Genomic DNA, 23,723 nt, shown 5'->3' with positions numbered 1-23,723 from the left:
TATACACAAGAAATTTTGTTGGCACACGATCAGCTAGCCACAGGGTATAGTGATAAGCAAGAAGCAAGAAATGCTAGATGGCTGTGCAGAAGGCTTGACAATATGTTCAGGGACGGCTGGAAACTGCAGCAGGAAGAAAATCAAGGAATTAGGTCACCACGATCATTGAATATGACCTGTTGTTGCTCTATTCGACAACTCGAGCAGTACTCCTCATACCACTGCTTGACGTCGTCTGCATGCTCGGCAAAGATACGCTCGGCTTTGGCCGTTCGGCCCGTCTGCGGGTCGTCGCCCCGAGTGGCCTCTCCGCCAAGGAGAACCTCGACCTGGCGACAGCGCCGGACCTCCTCACGGAGCCAACGCTCCCATTCGGTCTGAACGACCTCTTTCTCGATGCTGTTCACGACACGCAATGCGACCAGAAGGTTGTGTCGATACATGCCAAGACGCTCACGGGTTTGCTGGAAGCGTTTGATGGCGCTCTTGGTCAATGCATCCCGCGGTCCCGATGGAGTGAGCGACAGAGGCATTTCGGAATATCGCATGGTTTGCTCATGGAAGGTAGCAAAGCAATCACTAGCATTGCCGGTACGGGGCCAGATTGTGGAGTTTGCAACCGCGTCATCAATATCCCGCATGTAGATAGATTTGCTCATAACGAGGTTTGGCTGTACGCCCAGCCGTGCCATGAAGTTTCCTGCGTGTCTCTCGTGCCACCAGTCCCAACTATCCCGTGAAGAATAGTATCCGTTCAGAATCGCACTTGTGGCCAACATGATCAGGATGATCTTATGTGCACTCAAAGTCTTCCAAGACCAGCGAACTACGCCAAACACCCACATCATTAGGAAGGAAACACTCGTTTCAAGGAATGACAACAAGGTCTCGAGAAGAAGCTCGTGCATGGCGCGTTGTGTTCGAGGCTTGCGGGGTTCCAGCTTCAGGTTGGAGCCAGCGCCGCTGAATTCGGAGACGTGCTTTTGGCGTCCAACGTGACCGAAGATCGTGATGGCTTTTTTAGTGCGACTGTGCGCACCCAATCGGCGTACTTGGTCACTGACTAGGTCGACAAGATCTAGGGAGTCTTGTTCTAGATCGTCACTCGCTTTTTTGTCGATCACACCTGGGTATGTTAGATATTGTATTCTATCCAAATGGAAGGAGTAAGAGGGGAGAACTCACTTTTAAGGCCGTAGGGAGACCATAGCCACTCGACTTTCGTATAAATAGCAAGCTTGCTCTTCGACTTGGCCTGGAATGTAATGACAACCTTGCTAACCAACCGGAACGAACGTCGGAAGGGGAGATGCCATGGAGTTTTCTTATCTGTGATCACATAGCACAGATGGTCGTTAAGAACATCGATGATCTGATAATCCGATATGGCATTTCCACGAGTACGACCTATACAAAATCAGTTATAGCTCAATCTCAAGATCATCAGTATTAAAGCCTACCAAGGATATCTGTCGTGCCGATATTGTAGTGGAAGTCACGCCTCAGATGCCGCAATTCTGTACTAACCCATGGGCCTTGCTTGATGTCTTTGAAATGTCAGCCATGTATAGGTGAAGTGATTGGGATCTATGATCGACGAACCTCGAGCTTGCCTCTCATGTAAAAGAAGCTGCCACACGGCGCTTTTGTCGCCAAATAATATATGGAACAAAGCTTTAGGGCTTATATCAAGAATTTTTTCGGTCACCAAAACAAGGTCACCTTGTGGAACATACTCCACAGGTTGGGTTGGGAGTCTAAATTTGGCAATGTCCCGGCCACGGCCAGTCCTGCCTGCATCCAGCTCAAGATCTTTGTCAATGTAAATAGGGAGCCGAATGTCCTTCGCATGACTAAAGTCTATAGGCTTACCCCCGTCGTGTTTGATGTCTGCAAGTCCAGATGAAAGATCTTCCCAGCTATCTGCACTGGAATTTCGGGCTGGAGACCCAGTGTCCATCTTGATCAATGCTTTGATTAAAGATTCTAAAGTCAATTGCTCGACGGCAATGGAGCCTTGGATCAAGAAGTTAAGACGTTTTTGAAGAAGTCGGAGAGGTTCAAGGAAAGTTTTAATCGTAACCCGACCAGGAGTATCACTGCCGAGGGGTGGAATAGTATGAAGGAAAAGGAAGTCACAGTCTCGCCCAGGAGCTGCAGTTACCTCCTTAATGCTCTCCAAAGACACACCGGTAGTCAAAACTAGTCCGAAATGATGACTATAAAAGTAGACGTTCCTTGTTGTGACATAAGCTCGTCCGGGGAACTCTTGCTGGTCGTTAGGGCTCCAGGTGGCTCTGAACACCAAGACCAATGCTTCGTCTCTCTTGACATCCGGGAAAAGCAATCTGAACTGAGCATCTTGAATCTTCAATTGTTGAGGGTAGTAGCTGGGATATTCATGTCCGATACCCAGTGAAACTTGCGTGAGCTTAACATCGTCTCCGTCAAGGCTTACCGTCTGTCTGTGACGTGGACCTAATTGCTGTCGGGGTGCCTCTAAAGCACCCGCTGCATCGGGCTGTGCAGCAATCGTACGTGTTGAGGTATCGCTCAAGGTGGAAGACGGCTGGCCTTCTGCGGTGTCATCAGACGCTCCATCGACCACGCGTTGTTCCCCTTGAAACTTGTTCATGAAACCCCAGTTGGAGCTACCCCACAAGTTCGCCATCATACCACTGGGCATGCCACCTGTGCTATCGGAGACACCTAATCCAATACCTCTTTCATTGCTCACAACCACTGCCGCCTTGCTCATGCTTGTGGGTGCTGGGGGATTGGCGAGCGTGGCAGGTGCAAGACTTGAACCAGGCTCTTCCACGTTACTTAAACTGCGGCCTCGGTTGCCATCGACATTCACGTTGAGTGGACCGGTGTTGCTGTAAGGGAGAATATTGTGGCTGGCAGAGATGAGGCTGGCTATTCCACCTGTAGGGCCAGGGATGGAAGGAGATATTGGAGCCGCATTGTTCGATTTACGGTGAAGATCCAACTTTTGGATAAGTCTAGAGGTATGCTCTTTTGCGTGTTCTCTTGCAGAGCTCTCGCCATCCAAGCCTGTGGGTCTTCTACCGCTTCCAATATCCGTACTATTTCTCATAGTATATCCATCACGGTCGGGAACAGGAAGTGTCATACTGCGATCTCCCGCTCCGGGCTCGTCGTTCGTATGTGGCGTAAGGGAGTCAGCAGGATCTGCTGCGAACTCGGAAGCCGGAGGTTGAGAAATTGAAAATGCAGGATCTTGAACTGTGACTTTTCCAGAAACCGAAAGATCAGTGCTTGCGGGGTTTTCCAGTGCTTTCTGCTTGGCCGCCTCGAAGGCACCAATCCATTCAATCAGTTCCTTTTGGTTATCTGCCTGCAGCAGAATTGTGTTGTTCTTGGTCTTCACTTGAAAGCAGAATCTGCGTTCCTCCTGGAATGCAGGACGAATACTGCAAAGCAGTACACCAATTCGTTCACTCTCTTCAACGCCACCTGTACGAGAGCCTTGTACAAGACACCCAAATATACCGTGCTTGAGAAATGCCCACCGCTTGACCCAAACAGTGCGAGCGGGCTTTCCTGACAATGTGCGCAGATAGAGCCACCCTTGCTTCTCCGGTCGCATCTCTTTGCTCACATTGAGGTTCGAAATAGGACGAGAGCCAAGGTACGGAACCGTCGAGATATTGTAGTCTTCCAGTTCACGAGACGGTCGAGCTGCATACTCCGCGGCTTCCTCGATGTGCTTCCGGGTGGATAGCAGCTCCCGTTTAGACGATTTTTCACTCCCTTCCATCTCATGAAGCCAACCCTTAATACGATCCATCTCACGGGACCATTTCAAGAATGTCCCGCTGTTGTGGTTGTGGAATCCCCGGAATTCCCGCCATTGGTCGCAGGAGACCTTGACCAGAAGTCGGTCAAGCGCATTTCGTACCTGAGGACCCTGTACCGAATAGTCCATTGCCGCTTTCAGGTAGGCCTTGTGGGCTTCGTGTAGTTGAAACGCTTCTTCTCTCAGGGCCGAGGCCTCCTTGGACTTCGACTGAGAGGCATATCGAGCTTGAAGGTAATCGTACGACTTCTGGGTTTGCTCGAGGTTGCGACGAATTTCCTATGGTTGTATCAGATAATCCTGCGCGAGAGCAAATTGGTCTAGGGGCTCCGCAATACCTTGAAATGCCGCAGATCCTCTTGAATGAAATCCCGAATGGGTTCGGAAATCAACGACTCCAACTTTCTGGTTGTTGTTATGAGTCCACTCCAAAGATCTTTAGATCCCTCACCACATCTCCTCATAGCCAAAAGTGTGTAATCATGGTCAACGACCGCTTCCGAGACAACGAGGGGATGTGCCGAGTAGGAAAGAAAGTTGCTCACTACACTCTCCAGAGCAGTTAGCTCGCAGGAGAGCTTTGTTGCAGCTTTGGCATATCCGTCGAGCCATTTCTCTATAAAATCGACCTGGTCGAAGAAATGGAGGGTGGTGGCACGAAAGGTGGGCGAGTCGAGAGCAGCTTCTTTGAGACCGACCGGGCTAAAAATGGACGTATACATTAGTATGCAAGAAAGAGAATTCCAAAATCAGACATATCAAACACTCACACAACGCTCACAAGCTTCCCAACTTGGGGTAACGGGGTTTGTGCTTGAGTCGACATCTAGTGTATGTCTCCAGCCATACACGAGACGCGAGCAAAGAGCGAGACGCGAGATGTGTGAATGGGCCTCCTCTCGTTCATGCCACTCGATGATCAATGCAAATTTAAGGCCTGGAGAGAGCCCACGTGTATGATTTTCCAGCTTGTAGCGGTCTCGACTTTGACTAAGACCTCCTCCGTGGTGAGCCTCCGGATGATCTAATTGGCTACGTCAGGGATGGGTCTCTGCCTTGGTGCCTAATCTTCAAGGCACTGAAAGAGGGCGGTTTCGCTGGAGAAGGCGGTGTGAGATTTTTTTTTCTTTCTGCCAACTGGGGATTTCACCGAGTCGGCCTTCAATCACATACCTGATCACACAAAATGGAGCCCCCTTCTAAGAAAATGCGAAAGCTCTTGGATCAAGATAGCGATAGCGACTCTGGGGATGATGCTGGTGGAGTTCTCCTCGGCAACCAGTCGTCTGATACCAAGTTCAAGATCAATGAAGACTACGCTCGTCGATTTGAGCACAACAAGAAGAGAGAAGAAGTTGCGAGACGTACGTGCTTACAGTCGATGGTTTTGCGCCTTGGTCGCACATGCTAACATTCGCTTAATGTACAGTGGAAGCAAAGTATGGAAAGTCCTCCAGTCTTGGAAACCGCCAAGTCGAAGACTCTGAGGATTCCGACTCCGAAGAAGAAGATGACGATGCAGAGCTCGCTACAGTAGCTCTAGATGCTGAAATCTCGGCGACGTTGAACGCTATTCGTTCCAAGGATCCTCGCGTTTACGACAAAGATGCCAGCTTTTACACCAAATTCGACCCAGAGGCAGCCGATGCTGGAAAAGGCCCCAAGGAAAAGTCCATGACGCTGCGCCAGTACCATACGCAAAATCTTCTAAGTGGTGTCAACCCAGTAGAAGAGGAAAATACCCCAAGGACCTATGCCCAAGAGCAAGCCGACTTGAAAAATGCTATTGTCAAGGAGATGCACGGAGCGGCAGACAAGTCCGACGAAGAGATGGAAGATGCCGACGAGTTTATGGTCCGCAAACCCGGCCAGGACGCCTCGTTGCCCAAATCTGAAATTAAACTCGATATCGAGAATGCGGACAAAGACCCTGAGACTTTCCTATCCAACTTCTTGTCAGCACGAGCCTGGATCCCCGCCGACAAGCCAGAGCTGCATCCGTTTGATTCGGATGAGGATGAGGATGTTGATCGGGCGGACGCTATTGAAGAAGCATACAACTTCCGCTTCGAAGACCCTAACAAGATGAACGAGGTGATAGTCACTCACTCTCGTGATCTGACCAACAAGCAATCCGTCCGTCGCGAAGAAAAGAGCTCCCGTAAGAAGACTCGCGACGCCGAGCGCGCACTCAAGGATGAGGAGAAGAAGCAGCGTGAAACTGAGAAAAATCGTCTTCGCAAACTGAAAACTGAAGAACTCCAGAAAAAGGTGGAGCAAATCAAGGAGGTTGCGGGACTTCGTGCCTCGCAATTTACCGACGACGACTGGTCTCGTTTCCTGGACGCTTCCTGGGACGACTCAAACTGGGAAGCAGAGATGCAAAAACGGTTTGGCGAGGAGTATTATGCCGGGGAAGAGGGTGAGGACAGCGAAAATGAGGGAGGCAAGAAGAAGCATCCTAAGAAGCCTACATGGGATGACGATATCGATATCAACGACTTGGTCCCAGACTACGAGGACGAAGAAGCGCAGCCCACACTCGAACTACCAGAAGCCGAGGATGAAGATGACGACGAAGCTTCCGGGTCTAAGAAGAAGAGCAAGGCCGAGGAGAAGCGAATCCAAAAACGTGAGGCCCGCAAAGACCGTCTTCGCATCGATGATGCAGTTGAACGCAACCTGGATCTTGATATCACCTTGCTTCCTGGGGCTACAAAGAAGAACGCAACACAGTTCCGCTACCGCGAAACCTCGCCCCAGAGCTTTGGCTTGACAGCACGGGATATCCTCATGGCGGATGACACACAACTCAACAAGTTCGCTGGTCTGAAGAAGCTGGCCACCTTCCGCGAAGAAGAGAAGAAGCGGCGCGATCAGAAGAAGCTGGGCAAGAAGGCCCGGCTTCGCGAGTGGCGCAAGGACACTTTCGGTGATGAGAATGGGCCGGTGTTCAAGTTTGGCGGTGATGTCCAACCTAGTCAGCCCAAGGAGGCTGTTGATGAGGATAAGGTTGATATCAGAGAAGGTGATGGCACACGTAAGAAGAGAAAGAGGTCGAAGAAGCATTGAACATGTTGCATTTGTCAATCTCTCATTGTTTATAGCTTTTTCAAATCAATTTATGAAACGATGCAAAATCTTTTCTATTCCGAGTTAGACGGCCTACTTGGGCATTCAATAACAGTTTCGTGTGATAATACATATCAACTGTGAATCATCATGCCGAAATAAGGAAGGTGCAGCTGAAAAATGAAAGAACAGCAAATAGACCCGTGGACAGCGTTAAGAAGTGTTGGATGGTGGTACTACTATGAATATATATTTACAGCTTTTCGAGAGAGTTGGAACATAAAACACAATAAAAATATAAAAAATATAAATTGCAACTCTATTTTATCGTTGAGTAGTTAGATTTACAGCCTCATGCAGATATTTTAAATCCGATTGAGAATGACCTGCAATCTGTTTGCTTTCAGACTCATACATACCTGTAGGACTCCGTAGCTTCCCAAAGCGGAAAGCTCCCATGCGATGCGGGCCCACTCAGGCGCTAGCGGTTGCTGGGGCGAACCTCGGGATGTTTTGATTCCAAGCTACGGAGTATAGGAAGCTCTAAATATTGCTATTACGACCTGGGTAGTTAAATGAATTGAATGTACGGTGTACTCCGTACAAAGCAGATAATTTCCTTGAGGACCGAGGAAAGTGGAGCCAAGTGTTGTACTATTGGGTACCTGGCATTAACATGCGAAGTACCCAGGTACATCGTCCATGCGGCGATCTATCACGTTAAAGTTTGTACCCGCGACACAAAAATAGTAGCAAGGAAAAATGTCTCATATCAAGTTCAGGTATCCCTCACTTATCGCACTGTCTTATTACCGCAGATGGGAGGGATCACACTTGCTCAATTGGGTTTTTTATACTACAATGTCCTAGATAATCCCACGATTATGAATTGAATATAAGAAATAAGATGCTTAGTGTAGGGGGGCCAAGGAGACCTGGAGAGAATCCACTCGCCCGAGGCAAACAAAGGCTACTCCGTACACATACGGACAAAGTACATAGGACCATCGGGTCCTTTGGGATCAAGTTCGCACAACCAGTCAAGAGCGACACGTTCAAAATCATTCAACCCCAGAATGCAAGGCTAGAAGGGAATAGCGACGTCGGTGGCAAGTCCGAGATATAATTTCCATGCTCGGTTCGCCATCGGATACCCGGCCAGCAAAAAGGAGGTTGCCCCGGGGAGTGGAGGCCCGGCATTGGACAGGGAAATATACACCGTACCCCTACGGTATTATGCACCGGCGCTTGGGCCGTTGCTCGGGACTACAGGATGTCGATGATCACAGTGAAAAGATTAGATCTTGATTGATTTTCAAAAAGAAAACAGAAGTGAATTTATCAAGTGTGGTATTGTAGACAGAGACAGAGCAGTCCCTTTGACAGTTCCAAAAAGACGCCCATACGCCTATAGCACTGTCCAGGCCGAATATCAAGACCAGCTGGCCAGATTGCAGAATTTTCAGTGGATCGGGAGATATCGGCAAGAGGCAGGCCAATACAGCACAATAACTGTAACTTACAGTAATTTAACCCCCTGGGCTTCCTGATTGGGTCTTAGCGCCCGGCGGTCGAGTATTTTTTTTCTGGCCCCCCTTCCCGCCTTCTCTCTTCCTTTTTCTTCCTCATTATCCCTGGTGTCTCTTTCTTCTTGACACTCCTTCCATCTCCTCTCTTTTTTTTTTTGCATCCCGTTTCTTTTGCACTATCTTCAAAATGGGTTCCGGTGATGTTAACCAGGCCGACAAGTCCGTCCTCGGCATGCCCGTAAGTGACTCCCTACGAGCTTGTGATAGCTGGCCTCGACGTCGCGTGAAGATTCAAAACGATGAGATGTCAAGCATCAAATCATCATCGAACTTGCTTCAAAGCTCGATTTCAAGGATCGCTCATCGCTATCTCAATGTGAATTGGACCAAGCGACAATGCTAACAAACTTTTCACAGGGCTTCGTTGTCGACTTCCTGAGTACGTGTCACGCTTGATGCTTGCAATTATTAGCAATTGCATACTTCAACAACCGTCTCCTATATCAATACTAACTATCTATTAGTGGGTGGTGTCTCCGCCGCTGTCTCCAAGACCGCCGCTGCCCCCATTGAGCGTATCAAGCTCCTGATCCAGAACCAGGTTGGTTATCACCCGTCTAGCGCCAATTGGAATGGGCCGAAGGCAGAAGCTTACGCTTGATTGTGATTTGCAATTGAGCGTGAGATTAAATATTTGACGCTAGCTGTGTTTATCGTATTGATAACAGCCCGTGAAAATTTTTCTTCCTTGGCCCGTGCCAGTGGGCACGTCAATATTTCGACCAATTCAGCATCTAACCAGACTCGATCAATAGGATGAGATGCTCAAGCAGGGTCGTCTCGACCGCAAGTACAACGGTATTGGCGACTGCTTCAAGCGTACCGCCGCCGCTGAGGGTGTCGTCTCCTTGTGGCGTGGTAACACCGCCAACGTCATCCGTTACTTCCCCACCCAGGCTCTTAACTTCGCTTTCCGTGACACCTACAAGTCCATGTTCGCCTACAAGAAGGACCGTGATGGATACGGCAAGTGGATGATGGGTAACCTTGCCTCCGGTGGTGTATGTATCCCTGAAAACACTCCCACGCTTGGACTATAACTAACGAAACATAGGCCGCTGGTGCCACTTCCCTCCTCTTCGTCTACTCCCTGGACTACGCCCGTACCCGTCTGGCCAACGATGCCAAGTCCTCCAAGGGCTCCGGTGAGCGCCAGTTCAACGGTCTCGTCGATGTCTACCGCAAGACCCTCGCCTCCGACGGTATTGCCGGTCTCTACCGTGGCTTCGGTCCCTCCGTTCTCGGAATTGTCGTCTACCGTGGTCTCTACTTCGGAATGTACGATTCCATCAAGCCCGTTCTCCTCGTCGGTCCTCTTGAGGGCTCTTTCCTCGCCTCCTTCCTGCTCGGCTGGACCGTCACCACCGGTGCCGGTGTTGCCTCTTACCCTCTTGACACCGTTCGCCGCCGCATGATGATGACCTCTGGTGAGGCCGTCAAGTACTCCAGCTCCATGGATGCTGCCCGCCAGATCGTCGCCAAGGAGGGTGTCAAGTCTCTCTTCAAGGGTGCCGGTGCTAACATCCTCCGTGGTGTTGCCGGTGCTGGTGTCCTGTCCATCTACGACAAGGCCCAGCTCCTCCTCCTCGGCAAGAAGTTCTAAGCGATTCACTGAAAATGTGAGTCTCTTGCCACTGTAGTTATACTGGAATAGGGGATGCATGCCTCCCCCAGTGTAACCACTGGGCGTGGAATTCGAGGATGTGGGATGGTCAAAAGATAGATGCGTCAAGAAATGGGTCTGAAGGATCTTGAAGCATAGAATGGTTGATTCCTCCCTTTGTGTACCCAATGTACTTTACTGTCTGCAAACTCTTTTTCGTTTTTTTCAACTTGATCCTCGTGAACATTGTAAAAGTAGACAACTGTGTAGATCTCAAGTGGCTAAAAATGTTCTCTGTTCTCTTGATCATTATTTTACCCCCACGGCTGTATGATGTCTGCTTTTAGCTCGAAGCAGTGGCAAGCCAACGATTTAAATCCCATACCCTTCCAGCCAATATTTCGAACCAACTTCACTGAAGCACAGGCAACAGCGAAAAAAGAAAAAGAAATGCGACGGCGTCCCAAAGCGGAAAGGCTCCACAGCGGCAATAGCCATGACGTCTAAGCTCCTTGAAGCTACAAAAGCCTCTTTACTTCCCTTGACACTCAAGCCTCCCACTTATAATATATTACTCTATCAACATCCGAAATGTCTGCTCCAACAGGAATCCAAACCTACAACTCAGCGCCCGTCAACTCCAACCAGGAGGAAGAAGGCACGCACGCAACAACCTCGCAGCCTGAACCCGCCACCGCATTAGAGCCACTAGCAAGCGCACTCTCACAACCCCCATCAGCACCCGCAACAACAACATCAACAGTCACAGCTCCCTCCAACCCTCCAATCTACCCAACCGCCGAGCCCAGCTCCTCAGAACTAGCACCACCCCGGCCAGGTGCCACAGCAGTGCAACCAACTCCAACAGCGACAGCCGCACCTGAAGCACCACCACCACCAACAACCTCCCTCCCTGAGACAGCAACATCCACAACCCAGACTCCGCCCGCACCCCAACCAGGCGCTCTCCCATCACCATCAACAGTATACACAGGAGCAGCAGGAGCATCAGCTCAATCCTCTCCAATCCCCCCACCCCCCAAAGCCGGCGAGACCATCTCCCAACCACCACCACAAGCAGCCCAACCAACCCAAAGCTACACACAATCCTACTCCTACAGCGCGCCGACACTGGGTGCGCAGACTGCATCACCCAACTCGACCTCATCACCTTATTCATCCGTGTACCCGACGCAGGCGGGATCACACGCTCGTCCGCAGACGCAGACTCTGCCGCTGCATTACGGTGCCGGTGCTGGTGCCGGGTCTGGTGGTGGGGCGGATAGTATCTTCCCCGAAGAGGAGGAGGGGTTTATGGGTGCGGCGAAGGGGTGGATGAGGTGGTCTGGCAATAAGTTGGCGGAGGTTGAGAAGGGGGTTTGGAAGAAAATTAATGATGTTCATGATTAGGAGGTTGGGGTAAGGTTGGGTTGATTGGGGGTTCGGAAGTGTCGGATTTTGTTTTATTATGGGTTTGTTGGTTGAAGGTTTGCATGCGGTGGGTTGGACTTCTCTGTGTATCAGGTAGGATATTTGGGGTACGATGGGGGTATCGAATTAGGTTATGGATTTGGAATTTGTACTTCATTTAGAGGTTGGTTTGGTCAATATTCTTTTATACCAATGCTTTGGTTGGACTTGCATTTTGAAGATAAGTGGTGCCTTCGGACTATCAAGTAGTTCCGACTACGTAAAACTGCCTAGTGAAGCTCTGATATTTGTACTCAAATGTAAGAACATCCAGCCAGAGTATATGACTATTGATTCTTCAAGTGAGTATAGAATTCTATACTAGGATACTTAGGTTACAAGCGAAAAGACGACGATAACTGAACCGCGCAGCATTTGCAACATGTTAAGTTTCTAAAACTAAGTGACTATGTATTTTCATCCCATCCCCGGCTGAAAAGCGTTAAGTATTCAGCCTCGAAAACTGAAGCCGAAACCTCCAGGGCAATGCAAGGGTGATGAACCTGCAATGTACAACAGACTATGCGTAGAGCACACAAAGAGAAACGTGGACAAATAGACAAATAGACAAATAGAGAGAAAGAGAGAGGAAGACGACCACTTCTCAGTTGGATCAGTGAAGATGACTGAGATTCCATACAAGTCGGAAGGGCCAGTGCAATCAATAAAGACGACCAGAACCTCACACCAGATGGCTGAGATCTTCCAAGGATAATTGGGAGTTGTTGGAATCGAAAGCCCATAAAAAAAAAGAGACAAAGTAGAGTATTAGAAAAGTCCGTAGTATGAAAGAGAAAAAGAGAAAGGAACATGAGGAGTCTTGTAGCAGTGGTAGCTAATTCGACTAATGCAAAGATAAACGCCAGAATGAGTAGGTGACAGACAGTTGTACTGTGAACAAACCCAGGGCAAAAAAATAAAAATAAAGAGAGCGGAGAAGAAAAGGGGTATTTGGAGTTGTCATAGTAGCAGCAGCGGCTACTCTGAATCGTCATGACAAGCTGTTTCGTGTCAGGCATAAGAGAAAAGTGAAGAACTTGAACGCCATCTTGGAAACCCAATACCACAAAGGTCCAACCCAACGCCCATATCGAGGTAGTTGCACTGCAAACTAGCCAAATTTCCTGACTTTGGTTTTTTTTTTTGGAAATACCGAAAAGCCATGGCACGCCAAAAGCGGTCCAGACCAGCTTCGACGGCCTTGAATGAGAAGAAAAATAGTGTATCCCGCAAAAAGTAGAAAGAAATAAACGCCGATCATGATGAGGGTGGGGCTTTACATGGAGCCCAGGCGGAGGAGCGCCTCCACAGCGGCGCGTTCCTGGTGGTCAAAGGTGCGGGGTGGCAACTTAGCCACAGATGGACAGGTGGCGGGGAAAATCCCAGATGGCTGAGGTTTTGCGCGCGCAGCGACGTGGCTGTTGATGAAACTGCCGTTGTTGTTCATCGAACGGGCGCGCAAAGCGTCGGCGCCAATTTGTGCCCAGTCCTCCTCATCGGTGTCATCGCCTTCAACCCACTCGTTTTCTTGCATCTCATCGGGAGCCTCCGAGGAAGAACAATACTCGCCGTCATCACCATCAAGAGACATTTTGTCGGCCTCATGTTCCAGCATGTCGAGGTCGCCATGCATGCCGTAATCGTCGGTGTACGAAAAGGCTGTGGATTCGGCAAAGCTCATCCGGTATGGATGACGGTTGCCACCCTGCCAACCCGACTGGCCCTGAATCTGTAGGCCACGCTGCTGGAACGAACCTGCAACACTCGAGGGAGGCGACGACGCAGCGTTCAAATCATGATCGCGAGCAGGTTCACCACGACGTCGCGCGTCCCAGCGGCCCCAGCCAATCTTCTCGAATACCACGTCGCCTTGGACACCACCCGCCTCTCCATTTCCTCGGCCCTCCAACGCCGCGACAACTAGTCTGCGCGCCTTGGCTGGGGGAATATGCGAAAAGCCAGGGACCGAAGTTGTCAAATGACCCATAACGTGGCGGATGGCCAAGGGCCCCTGCTCAAGCAAGATCTCAGGGAGATGATATTTGGAGAGCATGGCAGGGGTGATCGCGCCGGTACTGTCGAGGTCATCGACAGGCAGGGAGACGTGATGACCGTTGGTGTTTTCCGCATCCTCGAGATCGATATCGGAGTCCAACTGGGGGACAGTCGATAGTGGCGATCCTGGCGACAGTGTCGCTCGGTGCTTGAAGGTCTGAGGAGGAAGGGTCGGGGAAATAGAGTTGGGTGGCGTGAGCAACATTGCAGGCACACGGCCGCCACTCAGGCCAGAGCGGCGCTGAGGGATATCAACCGAAGCAGTCTTGCCAGCAAGAGCCATTGCAATGCTGGAGTTTGTCTGGAAAGCCATAATGGATAGAAGATGGATTTGTGAAAGGAGAAGAACCTAGAACGCGCAAGCCGGGGTATATGAGTCAGAAGACCGTCTAATACGCGACAAAGGAAGTACCACGGAAGGTACCACGGAAGGATCGGGTGGCAACAGAATAGTTTCAGAGTGAATAGAAGTCAGGGCTAAAACAAAGGAACTCACCTTTCACACACAGTGAACAAAGAGACAACTCCGTGTAGCGAAGGGCCAACTTTGTTTAGGGCTTGGGGATCCACGTAGGGGATGCGACGCGGCAAGGGGGGGATAGATAGTCGCGATAAGAGCAGATTCCAAGGGGAAGAGGTAGAAGAGTGTCCACGAGTATTGGTGAAGAGGAAGAGGGAGAAAGATAAGAGTGACGCCTTGGAAGTGACTTACACCTTTGTACTCTTAGGAAGGCCCAAGTATGGGAATTAGGAAAGCGCGTGGGTGAATTGATTGGCGCCTCGTGGGACACACCGGGTGCTTCCGGCTTTCTATATAACTAAGAGAACTGATTTACTATCGAACTACGACATTATTACCCTCTATTACTCTCTATTCTTTTTTAGTTTCTAACATGTTCACATGAATAGTTATACATTCTATACTATGTGACCCTTTCTTACTATATACACTCATTCTTCACATGTTCACACTAAATATCCCTGAGTCGATCTGTCAAGGAAATCCAGTTACCTGTAACCCCCCACTCCAAAGATATCTGAGTAGAGAAATAAAAAACCCCTCATGCCAAGTGGTTATCGGCCAGTCATGGTGATCCCCAGTGCTCGTGCGCCTTTAATGAACGCTTGCAGCGCTCCAGGGCGTAACCCTATTTTCTCCTATCATCGGCTGATAACCGTCGTTCAGGGCACGTGGACCATTGAAACAAGTTCCATCTTTGTACCCATGGACACTCATTCATGTACATGTCATTCTTATTCTACTGTCTTCTAATCTACAATTGCCCATGGCACTGGGTAAGTCCAACATAACTGGAGTAATAGGGTAAACATGTAAACATGTAAGCATGTAAGCATGTAATGTACTAGGTACATCCACTTTCCGTCGGGTCCCACTATAATCTGGGCTCTGGTCGCTTGACGTCACTTGTACCAGTGACATTTGGAATTGGGCATTTGCTATTATTCTATACTGCATTGTATACTCTGCGTTGTATACTCTGCATTGTATGGTTATGCATCCTAAGCAGTATACGTAATTGAACCCTAAACTACAACATTGAACTCACCCTTACAATTCCGAATATGCTGTCCACATTCACCTTATCTTGGAATGTAATGTTACATAATTGACACCTGCCTGAGAAGCCCAAGCCCCCGGTTGCCCCCTACAAATACATCCGAGGAATGCACCTAGTGCGAGGTCCATGTACGACATACAAGCCACTTGTACACTTGTACACCTGTTGACTTGCGGGTTTATTAGGGTCTGTGTGTTGGAAATTGTGGGTTTGCTCAATTCGGCCATCAATTCCCTTTCCCCCTCCTATTGTGCGGGAAGTAGATGCGGGTGACGAGCTAGCCTTGCATGTCACCTTCTATGCCATTCTACCATTCTATACATTTTTAACCCCTCAGTGGTGCGCTGAGGATTTTACTTACCCTCCTGTTGATCGCCAAGTTGTCTATGCCATGATCGGTTCCTGGTCGCTTATCCTATTTTCCCCCGCGGTGTTCAAAACCAACTTTTGATTCTGCTGATACTACGTTTTGGTCATGCGATACTATATTGTAGGTCATGCTTTCCTTGAAATTGTTGCTTACAGGTAGTCAGACGATACTTAGTCAACAATCTGACTCAAATTCAAAGTGATAAGCGGAAAGGGCTATTTTTTGACTCTGCGCAGTATGTGTGCATTCGTACATTCTATAACTTCCCGTCTCGGACTCCGAAGTATGAGCCTACCCCACGTCTCCCTCTTCAATTCTTTCTTCCTAATGTCCCCCAACCAAATCTTCCAATCAAAAGACCCCTCACTCAGATCACGCATATTCCCCACGAAGAGAAACGCGTACCCTTCTGCCTGTGTGGGAGATTGGCCATCCGAATACTGAATTGAACAAGCAATGGTTGTGTAGCTGGGGCTCCTATAAGCCGCTAGTTTCTCTGTGTCCTCAATTGTCGGTACTTCATACACAGCCCCTGTGACGGTATCCCCGGGATCACTAGATAGTAAGACCAGGTAGGGGCCCTATAGCTTACAGTTGTAGCTCTCAATGTATGCAGGTCGCAGGTGAGACGCCTGTTTTAGGTCTAACAGATCTATGAGTAGATTATGATCTTGGAATGAGCTTAGGAGAACTATGGTCCTGTTGGAGGAGGGCCTTGGGTTTGAGGTTGGGGGACTTGGGATTAAAAGAAGTGGTTGGGAGACGTGCTTCGCATCTTTGGAACTGCGGGTGATATTTTTGAGCGAGGATTCTCTGGGGTAGGTGGGGGTGGGGGTGGTCGACTGTAGTATGAAGGTATGAAGCATAGACTTGAGCACTGTCTACGGTTTCTGTGAGATGTTGTTACATACACTGATGTGTTGCACTCATGTGTTGGAACCTTTGTGGGGAAAATCCCTGCCGGTGCGGGGGATAGCAGATGCCTTCACTACTATGTACACACATTATATTGCTATGATTTTAGGCAAAACAAGCTTTAATTCCTACTAAACCACGATGTTGAAGAACTGAGGTTAAACTCTAACGATCGGATAAATGGGGCATCTTCACCTATTCTGTTAAGGCTATTTCCCCGGCGCGGGGGTTCAAGTGCCTAAATACATAATTAGGGGGAAAAAGCGCAAATATAAATAGGAAAACATGTTGTTTTCCGGTAGTTTAGAGGAACTTTTTCGAGTTCATCAGATATTTGACCATAATGGTCTACTATGGATTTGCATTCCTCTGTTTGGCAATCATTGCGAACGCAGCAGTGAGCCCCAAGTCTTTGGACTCTGATATTTCCATTCTCATTCATAATGATCTGCTAGGTACGCATATTGAATATTCCCCGAAATCGGAATCTAGAATCAAAGACTGACCGTTGAAATAGAAACCGAAAGTCCTCTATCTGGTTCAGGAATTCTGGTACTTGATGCGCGATCATGGCAAGAAGCCAATGATAGCTGTCAAAGGCTTGGGGAATCTCTCTGGGGGACAGATTCTAGTTATAGAAATATCCAAAGTGATTTGGACTACCTTGTATTCCAAGGCAAATACACTCGCAACCAACGTTTTTGGACTGCCTCGGACCACCGCAAACTGTCGACCATCGACACAAATGGTCGAGTTAATAAAGCCTCTGCGGACGAAAAACTGCCCGTTCTTTGTACACAAAGTGCTCCTTTTTCCAATAGTACATTCCAAAATACAAGTGCTCAGTGGCAGGCAACTGTCCACTCCAACGATGAATATCTCACTGGGTAGGAACTAGTATTTCCCCAGAACCTCGCAATCTATTCTAACAAAACATAGCTTCCGGGATCGATTCAGTTTCCGGTTTCTGGGAATTCGCTATGCTAAACAACCCCGACGATGGGCGTATTCTCAAGTATATAAAGGGACCGGAAAGAAATCTTCTGCTCTTGACTATGGCTCTGACTGCACACAAGGCACAACCGGTTCAGAAGACTGCTTGTTCCTCAATGTTTGGACTCCCTATCTTCCCAAGAGCACCCAAGTTCAAAAGAGCCATCTCAAACCTGTGATGCTTTGGATTCACGGCGGAGCTTTCACTAGCGGTACTGGTAGTGACCCGACATTTGACGGCGGCAATCTAGCCTCGAGAGGTGATGTTGTGGTCGTCACAATAAACTACCGCCTGGGGACATTGGGATTCCTCGCACTAGATGATGGCGAAACCAACGGGAACTACGGATTGGCAGACCAGACCACGGCACTGGAATGGGTTCGTCGGAACATTCAGGACTTCGGCGGCGATCCGGACAGGGTAACCATCTTCGGCCAATCGGCTGGGGCAGCCTCAGTACGGGCACTACTTGCTTCTCCTGCAGCACGAGGTAAATTTGCTAGTGCAATTATGCAGAGCAATCTTGGTGGCTTGGCTTATGGCACAACCTACTCGAAATACTATACCATCACGCAGTTGATGGACATCGTGGGGAATGCTATTCTCAAAGAGACAAACTGCACGGATGCTGCTTTACCAGTCGAGTGTTTGAGACAACTCCCCGCATCGACTATTGCAAATCTCGCTGACTCGGCACGGTATCTGGTTGTTGATGGTGTCTACCTCCGAAGCTCGGAACTGGATTTAACAAACTCATCATCGACCGCCAATGTGCCTTTGATGGTCGGTACTATGAGAGATGATGGTGCTGCAATGATAGGCTATCCTGCATTGGGACAAACTCTGAAGTCCTTCCTTAATGAATCTGGTCTACCTGAATCAATTGCACCAAGCCAACTCTTCCCCGTGCCATCAACTGCCAACACTACACTCGATATCTTCAACACTTCCTCCCGCGTAGCTACAGATGGAATGTTTCGCTGCATCGACGAGGCAACTGCAAATACAGGCTCAAGGACACATATATTCCCCGATCTCTTCTACTACGAGTTCAACCGTTCATACCAAATGCCCGGCTGGTCGCCCAATGCCCCAGTGTGCAACGCTCCCATCACAGATGAGTTCCCAAATGGTGACCCTAGACAAGAGTACTTTAAATGTCATTCTGGTGAGCTGTTCTACGTGTTTGGAAGTTTCCGTCGTCAGGGCTTCCCGTTCCGCGATGAGTTCGATCTACCCTTTGGGCAGTATGTGCTTGATTCTTGGGCGAGTTTTGCGAGGGCGGCTAAACCCACTCCTGACTTGGCCTTTTTGAAGGCAAGAGGATATGATAATACAACTCGGGAAATTGAGTTAGCTGGACTATGGGAGCCGTTTGGCAAAGAAAGTCAGCTTCGGCTGCTTCAGTGGCCGTCGAAGATGAGGGGCTTGGATGAATTGGAACAATGTCGTGCGTTGAAACTGCCTTTGGACTACTTCAACTCTTAGAATTGAACAAACGTATTAGTTCTTTTGGGTATAGACGAAGGGCTTTGTATATTCTAGCTCCATTGATGTGAGCTCCATTGATGTGATATAGCCAAGATCATAGATGGATTTGATATTGACAGCGTGCGCACCAAGATCTATTCTACACGAAACTTGAATTTGTCTCATAGATTCTTTTTCAGAGCCAATATGAAGGCCTCTTCGGTCCTTTGGGGTGAAAAGTTTTTATTGATAGTCTCGTTTCAAGGGTCGTTCTAGAACTCTTTTCCCCAGTCCCGTTAACTTCAATCCCTTTGTAGTGTCTTTGATGGTGCTCGAACATGATTTTTGTAGATACAAACCCTATGTGTGGTCTCTTCATTCTTTAGCTATCTCTTTGTGTCGGATAGTTTAAACGATCTCTTGGATTGCTGTTTGCTAGAGTAATAAAAGCCATGATGGTCCGTCTCGATATAAAGACTCCAACCATTCGATCTCATCTTGATCTACCTTGACTGCACTCATTATTCACTATATAAATCTTACAGAGATCATCCTTTTCTTTTGAGATGCCTAGAAAGGGAAGCAATAAAGTTCGTAGGGGTAATCATAATATGAGGGACTATTTGGTTAATATAAAACCGCAATATTTGAGTTGCCTTTGGGACAAAGGTGATTGGACCCAGGCCCACGGTGATAGTAAGGCGTCAGCTCGTGGTGCCTATGTCATGAAGAGCATGAAGACAAGTACTCAGCCACCAGAGTACCGGGTTCTGATTTTGCACGAAAAGGAGCCTTTGTTAAACTTCACTATGCCGGGCAACCCGAATGAGAATGGTTCGACCGATCCTCCTACCTCACAGGATGTTATCGATGCTGTTACAATTGAACTCGGTAAGATCGGCAAGTAGAACAACCAAGCCTACAAGTATGAATATAGAGATCTTTCTCAAGAATCACCAGTCTGTTTTTGCAACCACTTTCAGGGCTTGCTTTCAACCCCGGGTGCAGTGGATGATTTGGATTTCATTTTTGGGTCATTCCTCGAATTATACTGACTATAACATCTTTCTTTGACAGAGTATTTGCTATTTTATTTAAGTGTGAACTGTTTCTTGTCCTTTGTTTCTCGTCCTCTCGCTTGTTTCCCCATTTTTGTACCAATCAGAGCCTTGGCTTATCACCTCTATCACCAAACAAAACACCCACCTTTCACTCCTAGGCAAAAGTAAATCATAGAAACAATTTTCTGTCCATCCATTCAACATAATAAATGATGTAAACCTAGGTAAACAGTTAATTGAAGCGGAATCCCGTAAGAGAGTACCTGCTACATACTACAAGTTTCATAGTGAGAGATAGCATGAATATCGTAGTCAAATTTGGAGTTAAATTCTCCATTGCGAAGGGGCAGAGCGGCCAAAGGTCAAATGAGTCAAATGCCTGATTTTTTTAGGCTTGATGCTTGAATATGCCTGAATTATGCCTTGTTTTATATATACGTGTGCTTTTTTTGCCGCCTTTATATATACCTAAGAAGACATCTAAAAAGATATCTAAAGAGAATATCTAAAAAGACAAGCCAAAAATATATCTAAACATGTCACCCAAAAAAACATGACAAGGCCGTATAACCAACCAACTATTCTTATATATAGTGTGTATAACTAGGAATAGCTTCAATTTATAATATAATGGTATATAGCGGTGTCGAAAGTAGTCTATAATTCAGGCATAGAAAGGCATCATTCCTACAAAATCAGGCATTTGACCTTTGGCCGCTTTGCCCCTTCGCACTCCATTTACAAAGCTGATAGCGCTGCGAACACCCCCAAGGGGATCAGAAACTGTTGGCTTCTAGGGTGCTTTGGATTTTTTTTCCTTTCAGTGTTTCAGTTACCCCCCATCCTCCTCGGGATATCACCTAATTAGAAATCCTGACAGACAACACTAGAGATAGAAGTACCAATGTATAACTCTTAATTTAAAGAGTCTTTACCCGTCATGTATGGGGAGATATCATTAGACTGACAGTTGGCACGGTATTCTGCATGAAAGAAAGCTTTTCTTCCTTTTTTTTTCTCCCCTTGTGCTTTGCTCCTCTATTTTTGGCATCTTTATGGCTCTTTGTATTGTGAAATATTTGTACCGTGTGTTTGCCCTCTTTCTAATTGTTTCCAGTTGTTTTTACTTCTGTGTTTTCACTTCTGTTCCACTTTAACCTTGCACCTTTTTCATACTGGAGTCACCGCGGTACTTCCCTGGGGGCATCATAAGATCATTGACATTGAAACTAAAGAGATCAACAGAAATGATGAAGCCAGTGGAAAAAATTCTACCAAAACCCATGGGACAACTGGGGAACAACAGCCCAGCAATCTCGATGCAGCGGTTGAGGATGCAGGGGAATCTGAAAATGAAGAAGAGGAGTGGGATTACTTAGGCGATGAGCTAGATCTCTGTTTCTTCAAGCAATTCCGGTACGAATCTGAGACCGAAGCATATGAAACGATGAAAGATCTGCAGGGAATTCATGTTCCCCGAATTTTTGCACGTACCAAAATTTTGGGGCTGACATACACCCAAGATCAGCCCATCAGTCGGTATTTCGAACATCCTGGGATTCTTATGGAATACATCGAAGGATTCCCCCTACCTGAAATTGCCGAACATGCCCCCAGGAAAGAATGGAAGCCAATTATTGACAAAGCCATCGAGATTGTCAACAATATCATGAGCCATGGGATCCTCAATGACGATACCAATGTAAGGTGCTTTATCGTGCAACCTGATCTAGCCAACACTTTGGATTCCGAATACAAGTTCAAGTTGACTATGATCGACTTTGGTCATACCAGATTCCGTAGACAATACCACCCTGGAGAGGATTGGCGATGGTGGCAGGCACAGGATGACGAAGAGGGCGCCATCGGAGTGGTGATGAGTATGCAACTGGAAAGGGAACAAGGGGGAGGTTACACCTATGAAAGGACCACCTATCGTGAGGCGCTTCAACGTGATTACATGAGAGGAGAATGGCCCAAGGAGAGGCCTATTCCACGCGATGGATGATCTGCTTGGAGAAGAATATGTGTGTATTTGTCAAGGGAGCAAGACCTGTATCCTTCCTTTCTCTCTTTTTCCAGCATTGTTATCTCTCTTTTCTCTCGCTCTTCTTAACTAAAATAATCAGTAGTTCTTTTCCGACCCCATTAATAAAGCTCTTGTATTGTAATATTATTTAGGAAGATATTGAATATATCAGGCAAAATTGTCGAAATGTAAGCATTATACTGAAAACACGTTTATTTCATAAAATATAAGGAATATATCAAATCCATTAATGTGTTAAGGCCATCCCTTGAAGTTACCAAGATAATATAATGTACAAATCTCTAAATGGGTGACTGTCAAGGCTAATATTTGAGGGTATGTCCACTTCCGACACCATTCCGAAGTACAGCATACGACTTCGAGTACTATGTAGACCACGTACTTTTTTTTAGATCCAGCAGGACCTCACATGCATCAATATTTAGCCTTGGTACAAAGTCTAATATCATGTCCATTGGTCCATATAAAAAGGTAGAATGAAAAACTTCGCCCTATATTGTCGTTGATAAGATCGGATGCGTCCCTTCCGATGTTCCCCCTCCTGAAATAGACGTATCCTGCAAGAACTGTAGATTTTCACATTCTTTTCTTTTTTTTCTCTTTCTTTCACTTGCAATCATTCCTCCTTAACTTACAAAACATGTCTTACAAAATTGCCTACGACACTGCTCGCGCACCACCCCGCGGCGCCGCGCTCGTTGCATTCATGGAAGACTTCTACCGCACCAGCGACACCGAGTCCCTGCATGATAAATACGTCCAGAGCTTCACTGAAGATGCAACGCTCATTATGGGACCTAAGGAGGCCAAGGGCGCAAGCGGTATGGTGGCCATCCGATTCCCGCCCTTAACATTGGTGAAGCTATATAGCCGAGTTGATTTACATTCCAGAATATACATCTACATTGGGTTGTACCCCAGCTAATAAAACCAACTGCATAACAGAAATCCTCCCCCTCCGCCACGGCCTTTGGACACACGTTGCTTCGCGCCGACACATGCCAACGCAGATCTACTTCGGCGGCGATGATGAGATCATGTTGTACGGTGGCGTAAACTATAGACTCAAGGCTAACCCCGATAACGATGTTTATGTGCCTTGGGCTGGACGGGTTGTGTTCGCGCCCCAGAAGGGAGACGAGGATATTAAGATGCAGTTTTATCAGGTTTACTTGGTGAGTGTATCCTTGTGCTGCTAGCTGCAAGGTGGTGTTTGTGCTGATTGATTGTCTTATAGGATACCGCGGCTCAGTCGGGAAAGCAATGAAGTAGATTGGACTTGAGATTTGTCTGGTACATACATAAGAACAGAGTTGCATAAACTCAATAGCAATATGACTGGATATAAATTGATTTGGTTTTTGGAGTATGTCGATCTATATCATGTGTAAGGCTAAGGATCTGCTGGTAGTTAAATGATATCAGACGTCTACATCTACACCTACAACAGGGAGAGAGAGGACGGAACAGTTTTGAAGTGTTTAGACATGCTCTTTATTTCCAGGAGACCACGAGAGAAAAAAAGGGACAAAGACGCCGTAGGGTTGGATCGGGGTCAAAGAGGTGAGGGTGATCATAAAAAAAACATGTCAGGGAAAAAAGATCCCCTCCCCTCGACAAGAGAGAGAGAGGGGAAGGATTGTGTAGAACGTCTCGTCCGCTCTCTTCTCT

At 47.7% G+C, this 23,723-nt stretch overlaps 9 protein-coding genes across 9 annotated transcripts; 7 read left to right on the top strand and 2 right to left on the bottom strand.

Moving 5' to 3' along the window:
* Nucleotides 1-140: 140 nt before the first annotated feature.
* Nucleotides 141-4,649, bottom strand: N7537_001126 (uncharacterized protein; the record flags this gene model as incomplete). The annotated part of the gene is made up of 6 exons (XM_056892184.1): nucleotides 141-1,126; nucleotides 1,186-1,407; nucleotides 1,461-1,547; nucleotides 1,603-4,102; nucleotides 4,162-4,525; nucleotides 4,594-4,649. 6 exons carry the CDS (start codon nucleotides 4,647-4,649, stop codon nucleotides 141-143), a joined length of 4,215 nt encoding a protein of 1,404 aa, XP_056757179.1.
* Nucleotides 4,650-4,970: 321 nt separating this feature from the next.
* N7537_001125 (KRI1 family protein) lies at nucleotides 4,971-6,895 on the top strand (the record flags this gene model as incomplete). Its single annotated transcript, XM_056892183.1, has 2 exons — nucleotides 4,971-5,187; nucleotides 5,253-6,895. The coding sequence occupies exons 1-2, from the start codon at nucleotides 5,010-5,012 to the stop codon at nucleotides 6,893-6,895; spliced, it is 1,821 nt and encodes a 606-aa protein (XP_056757178.1). The 5' UTR covers nucleotides 4,971-5,009.
* Nucleotides 6,896-8,611: 1,716 nt separating this feature from the next.
* On the top strand, nucleotides 8,612-10,087 carry N7537_001124 (putative mitochondrial ADP,ATP carrier protein (Ant); the record flags this gene model as incomplete). Its single annotated transcript, XM_056892182.1, has 5 exons — nucleotides 8,612-8,662; nucleotides 8,842-8,863; nucleotides 8,949-9,025; nucleotides 9,240-9,485; nucleotides 9,539-10,087. The coding sequence occupies 5 exons, from the start codon at nucleotides 8,612-8,614 to the stop codon at nucleotides 10,085-10,087; spliced, it is 945 nt and encodes a 314-aa protein (XP_056757177.1).
* A 591-nt stretch (nucleotides 10,088-10,678) lies between these two features.
* On the top strand, nucleotides 10,679-11,497 carry N7537_001123 (uncharacterized protein; the record flags this gene model as incomplete). Its single annotated transcript, XM_056892181.1, has 1 exon — nucleotides 10,679-11,497. One exon carries the CDS (start codon nucleotides 10,679-10,681, stop codon nucleotides 11,495-11,497), a length of 819 nt encoding a protein of 272 aa, XP_056757176.1.
* Nucleotides 11,498-12,833: 1,336 nt separating this feature from the next.
* Nucleotides 12,834-13,925, bottom strand: N7537_001122 (uncharacterized protein; the record flags this gene model as incomplete). The annotated part of the gene is made up of 1 exon (XM_056892180.1): nucleotides 12,834-13,925. One exon carries the CDS (start codon nucleotides 13,923-13,925, stop codon nucleotides 12,834-12,836), a length of 1,092 nt encoding a protein of 363 aa, XP_056757175.1.
* A 2,895-nt stretch (nucleotides 13,926-16,820) lies between these two features.
* On the top strand, nucleotides 16,821-18,959 carry N7537_001121 (putative carboxylesterase; the record flags this gene model as incomplete). The annotated part of the gene is made up of 3 exons (XM_056892179.1): nucleotides 16,821-16,932; nucleotides 16,995-17,364; nucleotides 17,417-18,959. 3 exons carry the CDS (start codon nucleotides 16,821-16,823, stop codon nucleotides 18,957-18,959), a joined length of 2,025 nt encoding a protein of 674 aa, XP_056757174.1.
* Nucleotides 18,960-19,552: 593 nt separating this feature from the next.
* On the top strand, nucleotides 19,553-19,849 carry N7537_001120 (uncharacterized protein; the record flags this gene model as incomplete). Its single annotated transcript, XM_056892178.1, has 1 exon — nucleotides 19,553-19,849. One exon carries the CDS (start codon nucleotides 19,553-19,555, stop codon nucleotides 19,847-19,849), a length of 297 nt encoding a protein of 98 aa, XP_056757173.1.
* A 1,208-nt stretch (nucleotides 19,850-21,057) lies between these two features.
* Nucleotides 21,058-22,010, top strand: N7537_001119 (uncharacterized protein; the record flags this gene model as incomplete). The annotated part of the gene is made up of 2 exons (XM_056892177.1): nucleotides 21,058-21,088; nucleotides 21,238-22,010. The coding sequence occupies 2 exons, from the start codon at nucleotides 21,058-21,060 to the stop codon at nucleotides 22,008-22,010; spliced, it is 804 nt and encodes a 267-aa protein (XP_056757172.1).
* Nucleotides 22,011-22,692: 682 nt separating this feature from the next.
* On the top strand, nucleotides 22,693-23,319 carry N7537_001118 (uncharacterized protein; the record flags this gene model as incomplete). Its single annotated transcript, XM_056892176.1, has 3 exons — nucleotides 22,693-22,873; nucleotides 22,998-23,227; nucleotides 23,290-23,319. 3 exons carry the CDS (start codon nucleotides 22,693-22,695, stop codon nucleotides 23,317-23,319), a joined length of 441 nt encoding a protein of 146 aa, XP_056757171.1.
* Between the last annotated feature and the right edge of the window lie 404 nt (nucleotides 23,320-23,723).

The sequence above is a fragment of the Penicillium hordei genome (assembly GCF_028827395.1).
Source record: "Penicillium hordei strain IBT 12815 chromosome Unknown utg000001l_segment0_segment0, whole genome shotgun sequence".
NCBI classification, from domain to species: Eukaryota; Fungi; Ascomycota; class Eurotiomycetes; order Eurotiales; family Aspergillaceae; genus Penicillium; species Penicillium hordei.
The sequence above is the reverse complement of the archived record's forward strand: the minus strand, read 5'-3'. Positions and strand labels throughout refer to the sequence as shown.